General features: G+C 41.6%; 1 protein-coding gene and 1 pseudogene across 10 annotated transcripts in view; one reads left to right on the top strand and one right to left on the bottom strand.

Annotated features, from left to right (window-relative positions):
- Positions 1–19,758, top strand: part of ALG9 (ALG9 alpha-1,2-mannosyltransferase) — a 104,971-nt gene that overhangs the window by 77,708 nt on the left and 7,505 nt on the right. For 2 of the 10 annotated variants that reach the window (XR_004627004.1, XR_004627001.1), the window contains exons 16-17: positions 13,723–13,841; positions 14,129–16,123. Coding sequence is in view for 4 of the 10 variants with exons in the window: in XM_034665740.1 (XP_034521631.1) it covers positions 13,723–13,953 (231 nt within the window). In the remaining 6 variants the exon portion in view is untranslated. Of the gene's footprint in view, positions 1–13,722; positions 17,897–19,758 lie in introns of those variants that run through there. The other 8 variants (XR_004627006.1, XR_004627005.1, XR_004627002.1 and 5 more) reach the window with 8 other exon arrangements.
- LOC105238463 lies at positions 4,510–5,371 on the bottom strand (annotated as a pseudogene).

Genomic DNA, 19,758 nt, shown 5'->3' with positions numbered 1-19,758 from the left:
AGCAGGATGGTTCTTAGTTTCCAAGTGTATGAGTTTCTTTTAAATTTTTCCTTGTGATTGAGTTCCAGTTTCAAAGCATCGCGGTCTGAGAATATGCAGGGAATAATCTCAGTCTTTTGGTATCGGTTGAGACCCGTTTTGTGACCCAGTATATGGTCTATTCTGGAAAAAGTTCCATGTGTATTCAAAAAGAATGAGTATTCTGTTGTTCTGGGGTGTAGTGTTCTCTATATATCTATGAGGTCCTTCTGGCCTAGTATGTCATTCAAAGCTCTTGTTTCTTTGTTGATTTTCTGCTTAGGTGATNTAGTTTTTGCCAGGGTGTTCTGTCTATTTCTGATAGTGGGGTGTTGAGGTCCCCTACTATTACTGTGTTCTTATCTATATGTCTCTTTATTTTGGTTAAGAGTTGGCTTGTGTATCTTGCTGCTCCCCTGTTGGGGGCATAGATATTTATAATTGTCATATCCACATGTTAGATACATCCTTTAAGAATAATATAGTGTCCTTCTGTATCTCTACCGACTTTAGTTTAAAATCTAATCTGTCTGATATGAGAATTGCTACCCCAGCTTTCTTTTGAGGTTCATTGGCATGAAAAATGGTTTTCCATCCCNAGTTCTCCATCCCTTTACTTTCAGTCTGGATGTATCTTTAGGTTCAAAATGAGTCTCTTGTAGACAGCAAATGGATGGGTCATGTCTTTTTATCCAATCTGCAACCCTGTGGCATTTTATGGGAGCATTTAGGCCATTCACATTGAGAGTGATTATTGAGAGATATGATTTTAATGATGTCATGTTGCCTGTGAATTCTTTGTTTCTGTAGATTGTAAATTTCTGTTCTGTAACACTCTTGGGGTCTTTTTACTTTTATAGAACCCCCCTTAATATTTCTTATAGGGCTGGCTTGGTGGTCACATATTCTTTCAGTTTCTGCCAGTCTTGGAAGGTCCTTGTCTCTCCATCCATTCTGAATGACAGCCTTGCTGGATAAAGGATCCTTGGCTGCATGTTTTTCTCTGAAAGAGCTTTAAAAATGCCCCCCCAAGCCTTTCTCTCATTCCAGGTCTCTGTAGACAGGTCTGACGTTATTCTGATATTCCTCCCTCTGTAGGTGAGGATTCTCTTCCCCCTGGCAGCTTTCAAGATTGTATCCTTGGATCTAATATTTGTGAATTGTACTGTTATGGGATGTGGAGTTGGTCTGTTCTCATTGATCTTGTGAGGGGTCCTCTCTGCCTCTTGGACACAAATGCTTGTTTCTTTTGCCAGATGAGGGAAGTTCTCAGCTACAATTTGTTCAAATATCTCTTCTAGACCTCTCTCTTTCTCCACCCCTTCAGGGATGCCGATGATTCTGACATTGGATCGTTTCATAGAGTCAGTAATCTCCCGTAATCTACATTCGTGGGCGTGGATTTTTTTAAGACCAGCTTCTATTTTCGTTTTTTCTTCTACTAACCCATCCTCCAANGTGATGATTCTGACATTGGAACATTTCAGTGAGTCAGTCTCCCGTAATCTACATTCTTGAGATTGCATTTTTTTGAGCCAAGTTCCCATTTTTTTCTTCTTTTCTATCATCCCATCTTCCAATTCACTAATTCTTCTTCTGCTTCATTTACCCTGGCCGTCAGAGCATCCAGTTTAGACTGCGTTTGATTCATAGCATTTTTAATTTCTGCCAGATTCGCTCTCATTTCTGCCCTTAGAGATTCTATATTCTCGTTAATATTTTCGTTAATATTTTTTTCAAGTCTACACATCATCTTGACCATTGTTACTCTGAACTCCATTTCTGACAATTTGGTTATATCCATATCCATCAGTTCTGTGGCAGAGGCCACAGTCTCTGTTGCTTTTCTTTGTTGGGGGGGGGTGGGATTCCTCCTCCTTGTCATTCTGATGAGGAGAGGTTGTGGGGATGTACAGAGCCCAAATTATTGACCAGGACTCAAGCAATGTGCAGTTTTTTTTTTAGGGACCTCAGGGATGTGGGCTTCTTGATTTTTCAGCCTGCCTCCTGGGGGATGGGCCTGCCGCACTGATACTCAGGCAACCCTGTTTGGGTAGAGTTGCCCTGTTCTCTGTGAGAGGGGGTGGGGATGGGCACAATGTGAACCAGTATTTTGGGGCTTTTGTTCTCTGGCGGCTTTCCCTGGCGGTTTTCTGTGACTCTTCTGAGAGAGCAGCAGTGACCGTATCCTAGCCTCTGTCTCAGAACAGAGAAATCGTAGTCTGCTCTCCACTGAGCTCTCCTGGCCACTTTAACTGTGTTTCTGTCGGTGCTGCTAAAAACCCCACAGCATCCCGGGTTGTGTGCCCCACAGCCACTCTCCCAGTCCTTACTCCTAGGGCCGGCACATCTCTGTCCTTTGTGCTTCTAACACCGCCAGCCACCCCTGGTTCCCACGCATGCACCCAAACTCCCCATTTCAGTGTGGTTCCCGAGTGCTCTGGAGCTCCGGTTTTCAGTCTGGTTGTGCCTGCTCCTGAGCTCCCGGTCTCAGTCTGGTTTCTCGCAGGTGCCGGTCTGCGAATCCGGCCCACTCCCCAGTGCAGGTGGCTACTGCTTCCCAGCACCCGGGCACAGCGGCTCCCTCCCCCTCCCGTTTATCTTCCGATATCTGTGCGCAGAGTCACGGCTCCCTGCTTTGTACCTCAATACTCAGCGCTGGAGATGTTCATTTGTAGAGATCTAGATGTATCTTCCTACGTCTCAGGCTGATTTTGTGGGTGTTCAGGATGATCTGGTAGATATCCAGCTTGATTCAGGGGACCAGCTGAAAAAAGGTCCCCTACTCCTCTGCCATCTTTTTTCTTCCTCCCCTTTGCCCATTTTTTAATAGGTTTGTTTGTTGATGTTGAGTTATATGAGTTTTTTAAATATATTTTGGATATTAACTCTGTATCAGATGTGTCATTTGCAAATATCTTCTTCCATTCAGTGGGTTGCCTTTTAGTTTTATCGATGGTTTCCTTCGCTGTACAAAAGCTTTTTATTTTGATGGTAGTCCCAATAGTTTATTTTTGGTTTTTGTTCCCCTTACCTGAGGAGAGATATCTAGAAAAATGTTGCTATAGCTGACTAATGTCAGAGAAATTACTGACTGTGCTCTCTTCTAGGATTTTTATGGCTTTAGGTCTTGGATTTAGATCTTTTTTTTTTTTTTATTCTTTAAAGATTTATTTTACTTGAGAGAGAGAGAGAGCGTGCACAAGTGGGGGGGGGCAGAAGGAGAGAATCTCCACCAGACTCCCTGCAGAGCAGGGAGCCCAGTGCAGGGCTCCATCTCAGGACTCTGAGATCATGACCTGAGCCAAAATCAAGAGTTGGATGCTTAACAGACTGAGCCACCCAGGCGCCCCTCAGATTTAGATCTTTAATCCATTTTGAGTTTTATTTTTGTGTACGGTATAAGAAAGTGATCCTACTTCCTCTTTTTGGTTGTAGCTGTCCAGTTTTCTCATCACCATTTGTTGAAGAGACACTTTCCCATTGTATATTCTTGCTTTCTTTGTCAAAGATTAATTGACCACATACGGGTGTGGGTTTATTTCTGGGTTCTTAGTTCTGTTCTTTTGATCTATGGGTCTGTTTTTGTGCCAGTACCATGCTGTTTTGATGATTGTAGCTTTGTAGTATATCTTGAAATCAGGAATTGTAATACCTCTACCTTTGTTTTTCTTTCTCAAGTTTGCTTTGACTGTTTGGGGCCTTTTGTGTTTCCATACAAATTTTAGGATTATTTGTTCTAATTCTGTGAAAAATGCTGTTGGAATTTTGATAGGAATTGCATTTAAATTGTAGATTTGGGTAATACGGACATTTTAGCAGTATCAGTTCTTCCAGTCCTTGAGCACAGACTGTCTTCCATGTGTGTTCCCTTCCGTTTCTGTGAACACTGTTTAGTTTTCAGAGTACATTTCTTTCATCCCCTTGAGTAAGTTTATTCTCAGGTATTTCATTATTTTTGGTGCAAATGAAAATGCTGCTGTTTTCTTAATTTCTCTTTCTGCTAGTTTGTTATTAGTGTGTAGAAATGCTATCGATTTCTGGGTCTTAATTTTGTATCCTGACAGTTTACTGAATTTGTTGATTAGTAGTTTTTCGGTAGAGCCTTTTGGATTTTCTATGTGTAGTATCCTGTCATCTACAAATAGTGAAGACTTCACTTCTTCCTTACCAATTTGGATGCGTTTTATTCCTTTTTCTTGTCTGATGGCTGTGGCTAGGACTTCCAGTACTATGTCGAGTGAAAGTGTTGAAGAGTGCACATCCTTGTCTTGTTCGTGATCTTAGAGGGAGAGCTCTCAGTTTTTTGCCATTGAGTGTGATGCTAGCTGTTGGTTTTTTGTTTTTGAAATTTTCAGGTCAGTGTAGTAAGTTCAGTGATGAAAACTATCAGAAAAGAATATTCTCCAGAAAAGTATTTTTTTCTTAGAAAAAAGGAAAGAAAAGTCAACACCTCAGCACAGCTACAGATGCTGTGGCAGTCATGCCTCCCTACAGATGGGGATAGTTCATTAGATCACTCTCTGGGTCGGCAGGATTGTAGTTCACATCATCCTTCTTGTCCTCTAGCTCGAAGTCCTCCATTTCCTGGAACAGAGAGTCATCTACCTCTGCATTGTTTCCAGCATCCTCCAAAAACTGGATATCCATTGTGTCAAGATTATGATCTGTTTCAAATAGCTCTTTCCCACTTAATTCATTTTTTCCTGTTCATTCTTCTTTCGTTCATTTCTTTTTCATTTCCAAGAGTTCTGCAACGAACTTGGCCTTTCAACTTAAGCAATTCTCATTTGTACCAGGAGTGCTGTGAAATAATTGCTCTTCAGATTCTTCTGCTGCTTGCTCTTTTTCTTTTCTTCTCTTCCAGTTTTTATTTGATCTATTTCATTTAATTTTTCTTGCACGAACTGTCACTAAAGTAAAGATCATCACCATACCAAGATTTTCTTCTGCCTATAATGTTAATCATTTCAAGATGTCTGAGACATCATTATCTTGTAGATTTTCCTGGGAGGATATTTCATAAAGAGGGGCTTCATCTGGGTATTTGTCACTGTACAGATAAACTTGAGGGTAGTCTGGACAGTTTCATCATTTTCTCCAGCCTCAGGTGTCAGAGTAATGGTGAAACTGGGTGCTTTTTCTGATAATACCAGTTAATGACATTCTCAAACCCGTCTTCAGTCATTCCCTTCACATTCTCACAGCACAGCTGTATGGTAGGTGAGAGAGAACATGAGCAGGACTGGAACTTTACAGGGGTAGCGGAGAGATCTCTGTCTGTGAAGGAGCTGGGGTAGATGGCCTCTGGAGCCTCCAGCTTGTTGTGCTGCTCCTTGCCGTCATCTGTCATTGTGGTCCCCACTGCTGCCTGTGGACCGCCCAGCCACCCAGGTGTGGCGTGCTGCAGCGGGGACCACAGTGCACCAGGATAGCTGGCAGCGGCCAGGCCAGCCCAGGTGCAGAGTCCCTGACTCTGAGACCCTGTGCCCAGAGCTAGGCCGGGCCTGCTGAGCAACTGCCTTACACAGGCCTACACCTCACTGTGGGGTGTTCATATATGGCCTTTATTGTGTCAAAGTATGTTACTGGTAAACCCACTTTGTTGGGAGTTTTCATCATGAATGGATATTGAATGTTTTCAAGTGCTTTTTAAGCATCTAGAGAGGGGCGCCTGGGTGGCTTAGTTGTTAAGCGTCTGCCTTCGGCTCAGGGCATGATCCCGGCATTCTGGGATCAAGCCCCACATCGGGCTCTTCCTCTGGAAGCCTGCTTCTTCCTCTCCCACTCCCCCTGCTTGTGTTCCCTCTCTTGCTGGCTCTCTCTCTCTGTCAAATAAATAAATAAAATCTTAAAAAAAAAAAAAAAAACATCTAGAGAGATGATTATGTGATTTTTTTTCATTTTGGTCATGTGGTGATGTATCACGTTGATGGATTTGTGAATATTGAACCATCTTTGCATCCCTGGAATAAATCCCATGTGATCATGGTAGATGATCTTTTTAATGTATTGTTGTATGCAGTTTGCTAACATTTTTTGAGGATTTTGCATCTGTGTTCATTAGTCATATTGGCTTGTAGTTTTCTTGTTTTGTGGTTTACATTTTTTAAAAAAATACCATTGTATTTTATTTTAAAGATCTTATTTATTTGACCGAGACAGAGCACACACAAGCAGGAGGAGCAGCAGGCAGAGGGAGAAGCAGATTCTCCACTGAGCAGGGAGCCCAATACAGGGCTTGATCCCAGGACCCTGGGATCATGACCTGAGTTGAAGGCAGATGTTTAACTGACTGAGCCACCCAGGGCCCCATTATTTCACATTCTTAAAACTGGATTTATGGCAAAGTGAAAAAAAAAAAAAAAGTAAAATAAGGATTTTTTTAAGAAGCTTCTGATGCCCTTATTCAATAAGCTAAAGACTATTGAGTGGCTGATGGGCTTCTGTTTCCTGTCCCTTGGAATGCTCCTTCTTAGGATCCAGGCACTGTGCTATAAGGAGATCCACAGGCTGTGTGGATAAAGGAGGCCTGCATGGAGGAGGCCTGACGGCCCTTTGCACTAGCTGAGCTCTCAGTTCATAACCAGCCACAGGAGTGTGGCTGTTGGGAAGATTCTAGCCAACACCAGGTGAAACAGGAAACCCATCAGTGAACTGCACATTTGAGAGAAATCACAAATTTTTTTTTTAGCTTAAAAAAAAGATAAAAATCTTCTTGAGTTATCTTAAAGTATATTCGTTGTTCATTTCCTCTCTGTAAATCTTGTGAGAATTGTCTACCTGATGTGGTTTCCAGTGTTACTTAGTATTTGTCACATAGAAATAGCCCAAATAAGGGTCCAAAGAGCAGAGACAGACAGTTTTGAACATGGTTTAGTGTCTTCTCCATAAGAATGGTGGCTGGAGCATATAATACCTTCATATCTAAGTAGCCACCAGATAGAAAAGAGACTAGTGAAGAGCATCTTCCCAGCACCATGGTGGGACTGAAGGTCAGAAAATGGCCAGTTGACTAATACCAGTTCTTTCTCAATTCCCTCATTCTGAATTTTGGCTAAAGGTGACAGGGAAGAGGTTATGGTGTTATGTCAGGTGACTGACCGGGGCCACGGATCAGTTAAATGATTCAGTCTGTACACCAGTCTTGTAGTGCTGTGATTACAGTTAGTGCCTCAGTGGACTTCCAGATCATTACACGCATCTTTGGAGGTTGCTACCAAATAGTCAAAACTGGGAGTGTATTCATTGAATGTCAAGGGTCTATTGGACATACCTGCTGGAAATGTCTCTGGTCACGTAGGTAATGAGGATTCAGCACATTTTATGTTACCTGAAACTGGAGAGGTTAGGTGACCTCCTGCATTAATATTTTCTTTGTTGCTATGGGTACCCTCCACATGTCACTTGTGCTGTAACATCCCATGGGACCCCCTCCCCACCCCCACACGCTGTAGACTCCTGCTTTGCTTGGACCCATCTGATGGATGTCTTTAGGACTGAGTTGTTTGGGAAGTGAAGAGAAAAAAGAGCTTCTTATTATTTTCGATAATTCCTTTTCCTTGAAGATGATGAATATTGCCAGAGGCAAGGGAGGTAGAACTTGGTGCTCTGATTTAAGAGTCAGGTAGTCATTCCTTCTTTCACAGAAAAATATTTATTGAGCACTTTCTGTGGTACCGTCCTGAAAACTGGGGATAAGGCAGTTAGACAAAGTGCTTTCTTCAAGAGACCGACATTCTAGTGGGGTGTAACGCAGAGCATGTAACTCCTGTGTCCCTCTCTCCTGTTGGGAAGAGAGAGAAATGTCCCCTCTGCACTACTGAACATTAGTGTCCCTCACCCCATTTCCTGTTAAAGAATCTTAAAGCACAGTCACATTTTGGATGTGTACCAGCTTTCTGAGCAGTTCTTAAATTGCTTGATATGCGACTGGAGGTTGAGGATGGCTCAGATTAAGTCTTGAGGGGATTCTGAGAGTCTCCTCAGAACTGCAGATTTGTGAAAGGCCGATTGTGTGCTCAGGGTCGTGGACAGTCTGTCACTGGAGGACGAACTCAGTGCAAAAGAGCGAGAGAGAAAGAGAGGAAACCAGCTTTAAAGAGAAAGAACTGGCAATGGGTTTAGATTAGAGGTTCATAGGGATATTAATGTTCGGATGGATGGATAGATAAAAATGAGAAAACCTAAGAACTAGGGTGTTTCCTTTTATTTTTATTTTTACTTTTTTAAAGACTTTATTTGACAGAGAGCGCGAGCACAGACAAGCAGGGGGAGCTGGAGCGGGAGGAGCAGGCTCCCTGCCGGGCTCCATTTCAGGGCTCCGGGATCATGACCTGAGCCCAAGGCAGACGCTTAACCGACTGAGCCACGCAGGCGTACCCGGATGTTTTCTTTTTACCATGAAACATTTACCCAGCATTTCATTTGTGCCTGTTGAACTGGCAACCTCAGGGGCTGGCAGGCCGTCTTCCTTCGACGTCAGCAAGGGCAGATTTAAATCTCCACAGCAGAACGCTTCCCAGCCCTGATCAATAGGGCTGGTAATTGAATTAGAAAACATTCTGAGCTGTCAGCTAATTATGCTATTCAGGCAATTGCTTTGTCCACATCGATTTCATCCTTGAATTGCTTAAGTGACTTTCTCACTGGGAGGGGAAGTCAGCTTCCATGATCGAGGCACATATTTTGCGTCTCTCTAAATTATGCTTCCTGTGCTTTCCTAGGGCAATACTTGGGCTTTTCATGTTATTACAGACATTGTTTTATGAGTTTTGATAGACATTAGTTTTGTTCTAATTTGTATTTCAGTCTGATCTTTGTTTCCAGGTCTATGAGTGTTTCCAGGTCTATGTTACTCCAGTGCGCAACTGCTCATTTCTTTCACTAAAGGCAAATAACCAATTTGATTTCCCTTTTTCCAGCAACAATAAAAACAATTTAAAAGGCCCCAGTTGTGCTTAATATCTTAAAGCTGTTGATGGTAAAGAAATCAATTTAGAATAGCAGCTACAGTGTTAGAAGTGAAGAATTCAAGCCAACTTGTTTTTTGGATTTAAAAAAAACCAGAATCAGTATATACATACGGAGGTGTGTATATTGACTGTTTGCTCACTTTATCTTCTAGAAGATATTAGTGGCTTTAGATGTTAAAGGTAGGTAATGCTTTTAAAGACGACTAGCAGAATCTTGTTGGAGCAAAGGAGATGCACCTTCTAACAAGGGTTTTCCAATACCAAGCTCTGATGATAAATAAATTCTTAGCTGCTTCTTGTATAGAGTCCCCACCTTTTATATAGTTCTGTGTTCAGGCTTAACTAGAAACGACTTCTTGCTTCCTGAACACATGCTGAATTTCTTGTGATTGTATTCTGAGGAAGCATGGCAGAATCAGGATGCTTCATGGATCTCTCCCTGTATCCAAGTCAGACCTATGCTTGTCCTTAGCAAGACGGTTATTACAAACTGCACATTCAGTGGGACTTCGGATTCCCCACTGAGAATAGGAATCTTCTGTCCACCTTTGTTTTTCTGGCACTTAAACCATTGCTTGACATGGTGCTCAGTCACTGGTGGAAGAACTGAATTGAAATGAACTCAGATATCATTTGTATAAACTTCTTCCCTCACTCTCTTCAGCAGTCCTTCCTTCCCCTTCACTTCCTCCCTGCCTTCCATTCTTCCATTCATCCATCCATCCAACATCTGTCTTTCAACTCGTACTATGTACCAGACACTGTGCTGTTGGTAAATAAAACAGACTTGGTCCCAGAAATCTTGAGGGGAGGGTGTGGGGGATAGACAATAAATGAGTTAACCAACAAATAAATGTAAATTACAAATTGTGAAGAGTATAATAAACACACAAGGAACACCGAGAGAGATTAACTGATAGAAATGGAAACCCAGGCTTTCCTAGGGTGTTGCAAGACCTCTCAAAGGTTGCCTCTAAGGTGAGGAATGAAAGATGAGTCAGACATAGTTATGAGGAAAACAGGGTGGAAGTGTGTTCGAGGGAGAGAAGGGAAAGCATGCGAAGGCTATAAGGAGGGAGGGACTGTGAGGAGGCTGGTGTCGGGGGAGTGTAGTGGGCAGGAGGACAATGTGCAAGGGTAGGTGGGACAAGTAAGTGAGGGCCAGATTTCCTAGGCCTTTGTCCATGAGAAAGAGTTTGGATTTTATTCAAGCCATTTTTCTGGCTGGTGCTGAGTGGACAGAGCATTTAACCCAAGATCCTGTAGATGTGGTTATGAATGAGCAAGTTGCCTTTCTGTTGAGTGTATCTTGGAATGTTGGATGGAGAAAATGAAATGAGATACAGTAAATTCTTTTTCCACACCTATGCAACCTTCAGTGTTTGTCCTCTTCTCAATGTGTATATTTTCACTTTGAGCTTTGGTATCAGCTTTTAATATTTAGTGAATGCTGTGTCGTGGTTATGTATCATTTATATTCTGTATCTCCCAACTAGATCACTAGTATTGGCCATTTGTGTTTCTTTTCTCTGTTCATATTCTTTGTCATTTTTCCCTACGGAGTCATTTGTCTTCTTGATTGCAGAAATACTTCATATATTCCTGCTAATCCTTTCCTATGTGTCACACATATTTTGTCCCAGTCTCCTTTTTACCTTTGTCTCAGCCCACTTTTTGCCTTCAACAGTAATGCATAGTGGCCCTTCTTCCATTTCATAGGAGTTGGTATTTCTGATGATGTCCCCTGTATGGCCCAAGATCTCTTCTGGAGTTTCTGGGCATGATCTATCAGCATACCAAGAAAAATAATCCATCACCATTTATTGTTTTGCCCAATAGACACTTCATTTTTTTACATTTTCTAGTTTTTTTTAAATGAATTTACAAAAATAAGAAGAGGATAGTAAGACAAAAACCTTTCATTTGAAATCTTAATAATTTAAATGTAGTAACCCTGAATCTTCCATATTTTCCTGGTTTGAGATAGATATACACAGATATATAGACACCTGAAATGGACACCTCTAACTGCAATTGTCATGCATGGACCTGGAATATATGCATCTTGAAAATACTGGTCCCAAACTTTAAATGTATCTGCTGTAGGTTCTAGCTTATCACTTCTGGTTGTTCTAGAACTTGCATCATCAAAACAAAAAACTAGAATTTTTTGAAACCTTCAATGGCTCATAATTTTGTTGCAGAGAGTATAACTATCTTCTTGGCTTCACAATTCAGACATTTTCATTCTTAGATTTACAAACCAACCAAAGTGATAGATCCATTGAATTTCTAAGTTTCTTTCCTATATGCCTTTCCTGTCACCTTTGTATACTAACGTGCCCTCATCTTTTGTCCACTTATGAACTGTATCAAAATTTGGCCCACAGACATCATAAAAGATGAAAGAATATGGTCATATGCCCTTTTTAAGTGTAACACAATAGTGAGATTCTTGCTGCAAAACATTGAATGATGACGTCCTCCCTGTGGAATGACTAACTGAATGAAAATACCTTATTTTCTTTTTGGTCTGAGAAATACATTACTCATCAATTCTTGAGTTTGAGAAGATTCATCCATATATACTGTATAGTATACAGTAATCTGAAGACTCGTAGCCTGAACTTTTACTTAGGGTCAGCGTTACCATCCTTGCTAGCGGTGCCTCTCTTTGTCTCTTTGCACTCATCTTCTGATCTAATAATTGTGAAATGTCTCCCTCTGTCCATTTTCCTCTCATTGCCATTATGGACAGAAAATTTAAAAATCCTGAATTCTCAACTCTTTTCAATGAAAGCTAAAAGCCGACTGCAAAGATAGTGTCTCAGGTCTCTTATACCTTATTGGACAATAATTTGGGCAATGCAATTAGAATATTGCAGGATATAGTGCAATAGTGATTACTTTTGCATCATCCCTTTTGGTGATTTCATCATTTTCCTTTGTCTTATTTAAGTTTTTTAAAAAAACATAGTTGTAACTAATCCGAGATACAAGAAAAAAATAAAACCACTAAGATCCCATAATATAACTTAAATTTATAAAAGGTGGCCGTGGGTCTATATGGTAATTATAAGATAGAATGAGTTTTATTCTATTTTTAAAAATAAGTAGAATTTCTTTTTGTTCTTAGATTCTAAAACAAATAAAATTATGAAATAAATCTTCCCAAATAGTAAGGGATTGTTAAAAAAAAAGAAAAGAAAAGAAAGAAGTGGAAAAACTCAGATTGGGCCCAGCAGACCTAATATTCTCCTGGAGCTGCCTGAAGGGCTGAGCTGACCTTGTTAATGAGGCTTTGATTGCAGAGTCCACTGAAATGGCAATGACAATTAGTTTTAGCCTCTCTTTACGCCACTGAAGCTTGCAGGAGTTTGCTGTTTTCCGACCTTCCCCTTCTCTGTGCAGTGTGGACAGAAAGGATAAACTAGCTTCTTTTTGACTGAGGTGGGGGCTTCCTCCTCCTGTTCATTTTGTTAGCAGGCCTGCTTTATCTCGTGTGTCTCTTCTAAGCCTCTTTTCTAATCAAAGCCCTCGAGCTGTTAGCTGTTGAAGTAAAGTGCGTCTCTGTTGAGCACAGACCACTGCCAGCGTCCCATTTGGGGAGAATCGAAGAGGTGTGTATGCCAAGCACGATATCATTGTGTGCCGGCACTGCGGGAGCCTGCCAAAGCCAGGGCGAGGCTGCCAGTACAAATGCCACGTTGACATGACATTTACAAGTTGAGAGTCTGGAAGAGGACTGGCAGCAGAACACTCTTCAGCTACCTCATTTAGGGTGGCAGGAACTGGGCCAACTTTTGATTGCCTCAGAAAGCATAGTCAAGAAGTAAGACTTCATATAGAATTCCAAACTCTTGCTGCTGCATTTTCTAGGAAGTGATGAATTTGGTTAGCCTGTGTCTGGGATAAACCGTGGTGCAGATCAATAGTGCAGGTTACCGAGTGCATGAATGAGGGCGCTCTCACTTACTGTGTGACCCTGAGCAAGTCACTTCGTTTGCATCAGCCTCGGTTGCACATCTGTAAGGTAGGGATAACCATAGCCCTTTCCTCATGGGGTTATTGGGTGAGTTAAATAGTATCTTTAAAAGTGTGAGCACTTTTTTCAGTGTTTGTCCAACACTGAGTGCTCAATACAAGCAAGGCATTTTTCATATTCTTCAGAAAGTCATGAGAAATTCAGGGTTTTTGCTGTTTGTGTATTTTAGTAACAAGTGGGTATATTGTCACCCGCCAGGGACATGAGCTTGTGTGTATACTCTCTCTCTCTCTCGGATGTAGGCATCGCTGGAACACTGCGCATTTTCTTTACCTCTTCTAGGAAACTTAGAACTGGAATCAGGATCATTGGAGCATTTGGCATCTCTATAGTCTCTTAGATACAGAAACCACTTGGGTGTTAAGAATTTATTCCAGAAATAGTCCTTTGATTGACCTGGAAGTTTTCTGTGGCATACTTGATGCAAAGTGAAGCCCTAGAGCTATTCTGAAGGAACCACTGTGGCTTATTAGGGACACCATCTTTTCAGTCTTGGTAAGGTACTTGATGAAATCTGTTTTCGTGACCCAGTAGTTAAATGACAGATTTTTCTGTGCTACGTGCATAGAATATGATCCTCACCACCGCACTTAGGTAACTTCCTTACATCATTTTCAACACTGTTAGTAAATTCTCTCAAATGATAAAATTCTGTTTTGTCTTTTTTTCTTTCTTGTTTTTCAGATCTTCAAGGCTGCTGCGGGCATTCTATGTCCCCTTCCTGTCAGATCAGTATACAGCATATGCAAACTATACCATCCTCAAACCCCGGAAAGCAAAGCAAATCAAGAAGAAAAGCGGAGGTTAGCAACACGCCTCTGGCCCCAAAGGACGACCATCCTGTTAACTAGTGATTGCACTGACAGGACTCCCTCCAAGTCATCATTTGTAACATTTGTAATAAAGGCTGTCTGACATGGATGCTGGAATCTGGGTGCTTTAGGCTGGTCAGAGTCATTCACGTTCACGTCTTGCCTGTGTCTCTGTTCTGCATGTGAACTTTTTGCAGCTGGGCAGAAAAAGGCCCTAAAGTCTGGTAGATATGTAGCTCTACATCTTACTGTTTTTCTTCTGTTCAATTATTTACTAGAGCGGAGAAGAGCAGAACCACCTTACAAGAAGAATTGAAAATCCCTGAACTAGATGGCTGCGTTAAACTGTTCTCCATACTCTGCCTGGCATCTGAGAACTAGCAAGCCTCTTTTGGGCCATATGGGCTTCTCCACCAAAGCTGTCTGGCAGCTTCTAGCAGACCTTGTTCAAATCCTAGTGCTGAAAATGAGCACAGCCTAATTGCCAACCTACATGTCCTTTTCACCTTGTGCAAGACTAAGCTTCTCTAAAGCACTTCACAGGACTAGGACCCTGTCCTGGAGATATCTCAGGAAAAAGGCTACCATTTGAGGAACTGTAACCTAATTTCATTATATAGGATGCCTCTTATTTTCATTTCCTTTACAACAAACTGTAACCATATTTTCTTTAAGTTTTAGCATGCTGTTTCTTGAATTCAAGACTTCTCTGTATAAAGGTATCAACAGACCAGACCATAATTGTATAGGACATATTTGGAGAAAATTAATTCTATCATTTGGTAGGTTTGGACGACCTCACATTTTTAAGTAATGTATTCTGAGGCCATTTCTGGGGAAATTAAGAATTTCCCCTTTTTTAACAACTCGAGTGGAAAAGGCCAGTGTATATTTATAGCACCTATTTTTGAGTCTATCTGTTGCAAAGCACATTCTGCATGGGGCACTTCTAGTCAAACGGGCAATTGAGGACCTAATTAAAATGTAGTAAGTAAATACTGTTACTTTACATACAGTATTCCACAGTTTACAAAGCACTTTCACATTATGTCATTTGGTCCTCACAGTCACGACGTGAGGCAGAGAAGGCAAGTGGTTTTATTCCCATTTTACAGATAATGACTTTGGCGTGGGGGGTGGGGAAGGCCAAGTGGTATGCCCAAGGTCACATGATCAGGCAGTAACAGAGCTAGGACTGGAACCTGGGTTCCCTAACTGCTCCCCTAGTGCTCTTCCATACTTCCTCTCTTGACTCTGAAGACATGACTTGGAAGAATGATGATGTTGGCCAGAGACCTGCTTGTTAAAGTAACTTTCTATTTTAAGGAAGACTTTTCTCTGTATTTCTTTGAGTTCTTCAGAGCCTCCACTGTGCCTGTCAGACCATTACAGTAGCACCCCGCAATGCAGCCCAGCCTGTGGCAGGAAAGTAGTGCTCATGTTTGGAAGCCCTGCTCCTTTGCGGCCCCACAGGATCTCCTATCAATTGCATGCACACGTAGGCCATCTGGGGTCTGTTCTAGGTGCCTTATTTCCCTCGAGGTAATTGTGTCTAGTATCTGCAAATGGAACGACGCTATTTTCCAGAGGTTTCATCTTTCGTTTTTCAAAGAGAAGGGCTTTCCAACAGGAACTGATCCCAAGAGAGGAGAAGAGAAGTCATAGGGGAAGAAATGGCTGGTTCCCACATGACAAGTCTCCTCTTCGGGATCCGTCTAATGGAATTTCTGAGGTTGAAGTGCTGGAGAGGAACTCGGTCTAGACAGTTTAGAACCAATTGGAGAGTGAAGATAAGCCAGGGTCCCACCTGCTGCTTTAAAGGTTTCTGGCATTTAACCATCAGTACTTGGTTCCTGCTTTCCGAGCCAAATATTGGCACCTGTGGTCTGACTACAGGGTAGAGAATTTTTGGTGAAAGATCTTGTCCTACCTGCAGGAACAGTGTACTGTCTTTCACAGTGGCTAAAGCCCTCTACTTTTTGCAAAAGTGGTGAATGAGTCCCATCACGGAGGTCCAGGGTGAGTAGCTGTTATCCTAATCTGAGTGATAAAGTGATGGTCTGTTTTATCATCTTGCATGTTTAAAAAAAAAAAAAAAGCCTTCTGATTAAGAATTTCCTGTAACAGAGCACAAAAAAGGTCACAATTGATCCAGGGATTCCTTGGGAATATCTGTTCCTATCCTTTTTAAGACCTGGTCTTGGTTTCCTCTATTCTAGGTCCATCTTAGTGAGAGCGCAATAGATTGCGGGACCCTGTGCCAAATGCTATGGGTAAGGGATATAAAGATGAATGTCTTTTGTTGTGAAAATGAGTATTTCTCGTGTGATGTTATATAACCACATTTAAGAAAAATCTCCATCTCGGGGCGCCTGGGTGGCACAGCAGTTAAGCATCTGCCTTCGGCTCAGGGCGTGATCCCGGCGTTCTGGGATCGAGCCCCACATCAGGCTCCTCTGCTGGAAGCCTGCTTCTTCCTCTCCCACTCCCCCTGCTTGTGTTCCCTCTCTCGCTGGCTGTCTCTCTCTCTGTCGAATAAATAAATAAAAAATCTTAAAAAAAAAAAAAAATCTCCATCTGAACAATACAGGGAGGCTGGCTTTGCCTGGGAAAAAGAGTTTCAAGATACCTGGTCACACAAGCATTTCTCTTCTAGAGAACCGGTGTTTAGCATGAGCTGCTATAAGCTCTGCTTACCATAAGGATGGAGTCTCTGAGGCACGTGTTTCTCCACAGGTTGTTGAGTATTGAAGAATGAAGGACTACAGATGATTTGTAAGAATCTTTGATTATGGAGCTGAGCAAGGGAGTGGGTGTACTTGGCAGTTTCAGGGCTTTCTGATCTCTAAAGTTTATTTATTTTTTAGTTATCTCTTTGTGGGGCTCAGACTCACAACCCTGAGATCAAGAGTCACATGCTCTTCTGATTGAGCCCACCAGGTGCCCCCCCGATTTCTAGATCTTAAGCAGCCTTATCTGAACCCCAGATCTTAAGACACTGAGCCCCATTGCTGAACCAGACACTGTAGTAAGCATCTGTTATCAAAGTGTGCATATCACCTGCCAGGGGATATGCACACTTTGATAAAAGACCAGTCACTTTAATCACAGAAAATGGGAATCCATATTCTTTATTATTGAATTCAAGTTTAGAAACAGATTGTTCTAAATCAAGGTGGCTCTTGATCTCAACCATTTATTTGGGTCATTTTTCCTAGTTCGGAGTTCTGGGAAAAAGCCTTAAAAACTCATGTGATTTTATAGCATTAGATCTGGAGTGACTGTTGGGGCAAAGCACCAATGGCAATCCTTTATTGTGTGTTGCATTTCATGGGGTTTATTGAAATAATTCACTGTGATTATGCTGTCATCTATCCAGTATCAGGCAGCTCTGCTTTTAATTAAGCTGTTTTCTCTGAAGAGGGAAAAGAGGCACAATTTCATCTTTGCTTCCACAGCCTATTAAAGCTTGTGTGTTAATTCATTCTTCAGTTACCACATGAAATGCCTTGAGTAAATGGATAGATGGACATGTGCTCAGCTTTGTTCTTTGGCAACAGATCAGGCTTCCTTATGGCTTTGTTGAATTTCAGAGGCCCTCTGGTATTTTGGTAAATCTAGATGAATGTTGCCTTTACTTTTCCCAATATATACGACCATGTAATTCGTGCTGCACGTGAAATCAGGAAGCAGTGCAGTGTTGAAGCAAGAGTCTTGTCCCATTCATTTGTCTTCCTGATCCCTGTACTTTATCTCACTTGTCAGTGTTTATATTACAAACATGTATTTTCTGTAAAAGAAAAAGTTAAATAAATCTTGGCAATTTGATTTTCCTGTTCTTAGGGTGATATTTTCTCTTTTGCATCTAGCTTTTAAATCTTTGGTGGAGATTGAAACTCAGCTCCTCCCACCTCCCCCACTCTGACCCTTCAGCTTATAGACCTGCCTTCCCCAGGCTAAATAGCCTGGAATGTTTATTCTGAAAACTGTAGGAAGAAGCCTTTGTTTGTGAAAGCCCATGAGGGTTAGTGTTATTGTACTTGTCGAAAAACCAAGCATGGATTATTCAGTATGTCGGTGTTGTGCCTAAAAAGTGATACTTCATGGATCCACCTTAGGTTTTTGTATGAAAAAAAAATCTCTGGACTAGGACAGTCTTAACATTCATAGAAGCGTAGATCTGGTAATATTTAACATTTAGGTAATTTCCCCCTTTGTTGGGGGTTGTTAGGAGCGATGAAAGTTTTTTGTGAATGAATTCCTGACATCATTCCAATACCTGATACTTATAGCCAATAACTCTTAGTAGTTATCTGGTTTTATACGATTGGTTGTCAGTTTTCTTTCTGTAGGACCCAAAATGCCCACGAAACTTGGTTTGTTTTATTTCTTTCAAGTCATTTCAGAGAAGAGTGCTTTATTACTATAATTCCAGGAGGGAGAAGTCCACAGCCTTAATTTATTTTTCTCTGTCTAGAATGTCATCCTTCCCTCTGTTACTCTGACTTTTAAGGCCAGCTTGAGTCTGTGTCTCATCTGTGAAGCCGTTCTAGACTTCAGGATTACTTCCTTTCCTGATCCCTTATGAGTACCTAATGTCTTTATTAATGGCAGGGGACCTTGACATGGAATCCTTGTAAACCCGCCTTTCAAGAACATCGCTGACACATCTGTGGCAAAGCCCATGTCACACCTGTGTGTATTCCCAGTGCTCAACGCAGTTCCCTGAACATTTTGGTCGTGTACGTGTTTGTTGACAACGAAGGAAGAAAAGTAAAAAGAAACCTGCAACTAATACACAGCTCTTGCTTTCAATTTGGCAGATTTTTAGACCACAGAAGACATCGCAAGTTGTAAGTCCTCAAGTACTCCAAGGGCAGTTTGGAAGGTGTGAATGGGGCTCAATATTGTGCGTATTTTAGGAATTCTCCCGAAGTACACAGACTTTCACACGAAGGCAGATTCCCCAGAGTACCTTCTAAAAAGAGATTTGGTACCTTTATTGAATATTTCTATTAATATTTGATTTTGGAGGGTCAGACTTAGCTCAGGAGACCTTCTGAATGAGTTTGGGGCAGATGGCCTCCCCTCCAGCCCTGCTAGGAAAAGGAAGTCTAACTACAGGATGGCTTTGTAAGTGATACATTCAAATTCAGTAATACCAAGCTAGTGGGTGATTTTTTAAAACTGAAGGCTGTTTTGGCTCTCGTCAGCTGTGGAGTTCAACATAGACCTGACTGACATTGAAATAAATCATAAGTCATGGATTTGATAAGCAAAACAAGGTAAATTTAGATAGGGGTATGAAGTTACTGAATTGTAGTGACACAGACTGGGAATTCCTGTTGTACTTTCTTCGCATAAATAGCTCATGGTGAAATTAAGAGATTAAATAGCGTTTTACCTGAGCAGGAGCATTGAAAAAAATTGCTTTAAGTGACCCTTACGTATCTTCATAAAATACTTAAGAGTGGTAGCATTTTTTGTTGGTTCTTGTTTTTTTGCTTCTAGTCTCTGGGCTGCTTGTTGTGTGATGACGTGCCTGGAGAGGAAAGTATGAACAGTTGACTCTCGATGGTTCCAATGTGTGAGTTAAAATGATTTCTGACCAGAGTTTTTCGCAGACTTAAAAGCACAGGTTCTAGCCATCACCCACCTTAGGAGGGTTCTCTCTGACCTTCATTGGCCTGCAGAACTGGTGTTTGGCAATGGGTGCTATTGTCCTGTATTTGGCATTTTAACTCTTGAATCTCAAATTGCCAAATGAGAAGGCTTTGCTCTTTGGTCTGTTTGCTAGCTGCTTCAGCAGTATCACCCTCAGTGCTGGAGAGGATGTGACTGATAGAGCAGTGCTTCTCAGCCAGAGCTGCCAGAGACTCGCCTGGGGACCCTTTACAAAGCTGCCACT

The sequence above is a fragment of the Ailuropoda melanoleuca genome, chromosome 8 (assembly GCF_002007445.2).
Source record: "Ailuropoda melanoleuca isolate Jingjing chromosome 8, ASM200744v2, whole genome shotgun sequence".
NCBI lineage: Eukaryota > Metazoa > Chordata > Mammalia > Carnivora > Ursidae > Ailuropoda > Ailuropoda melanoleuca.
This window is presented reverse-complemented; position numbering and strand designations above follow the sequence as displayed.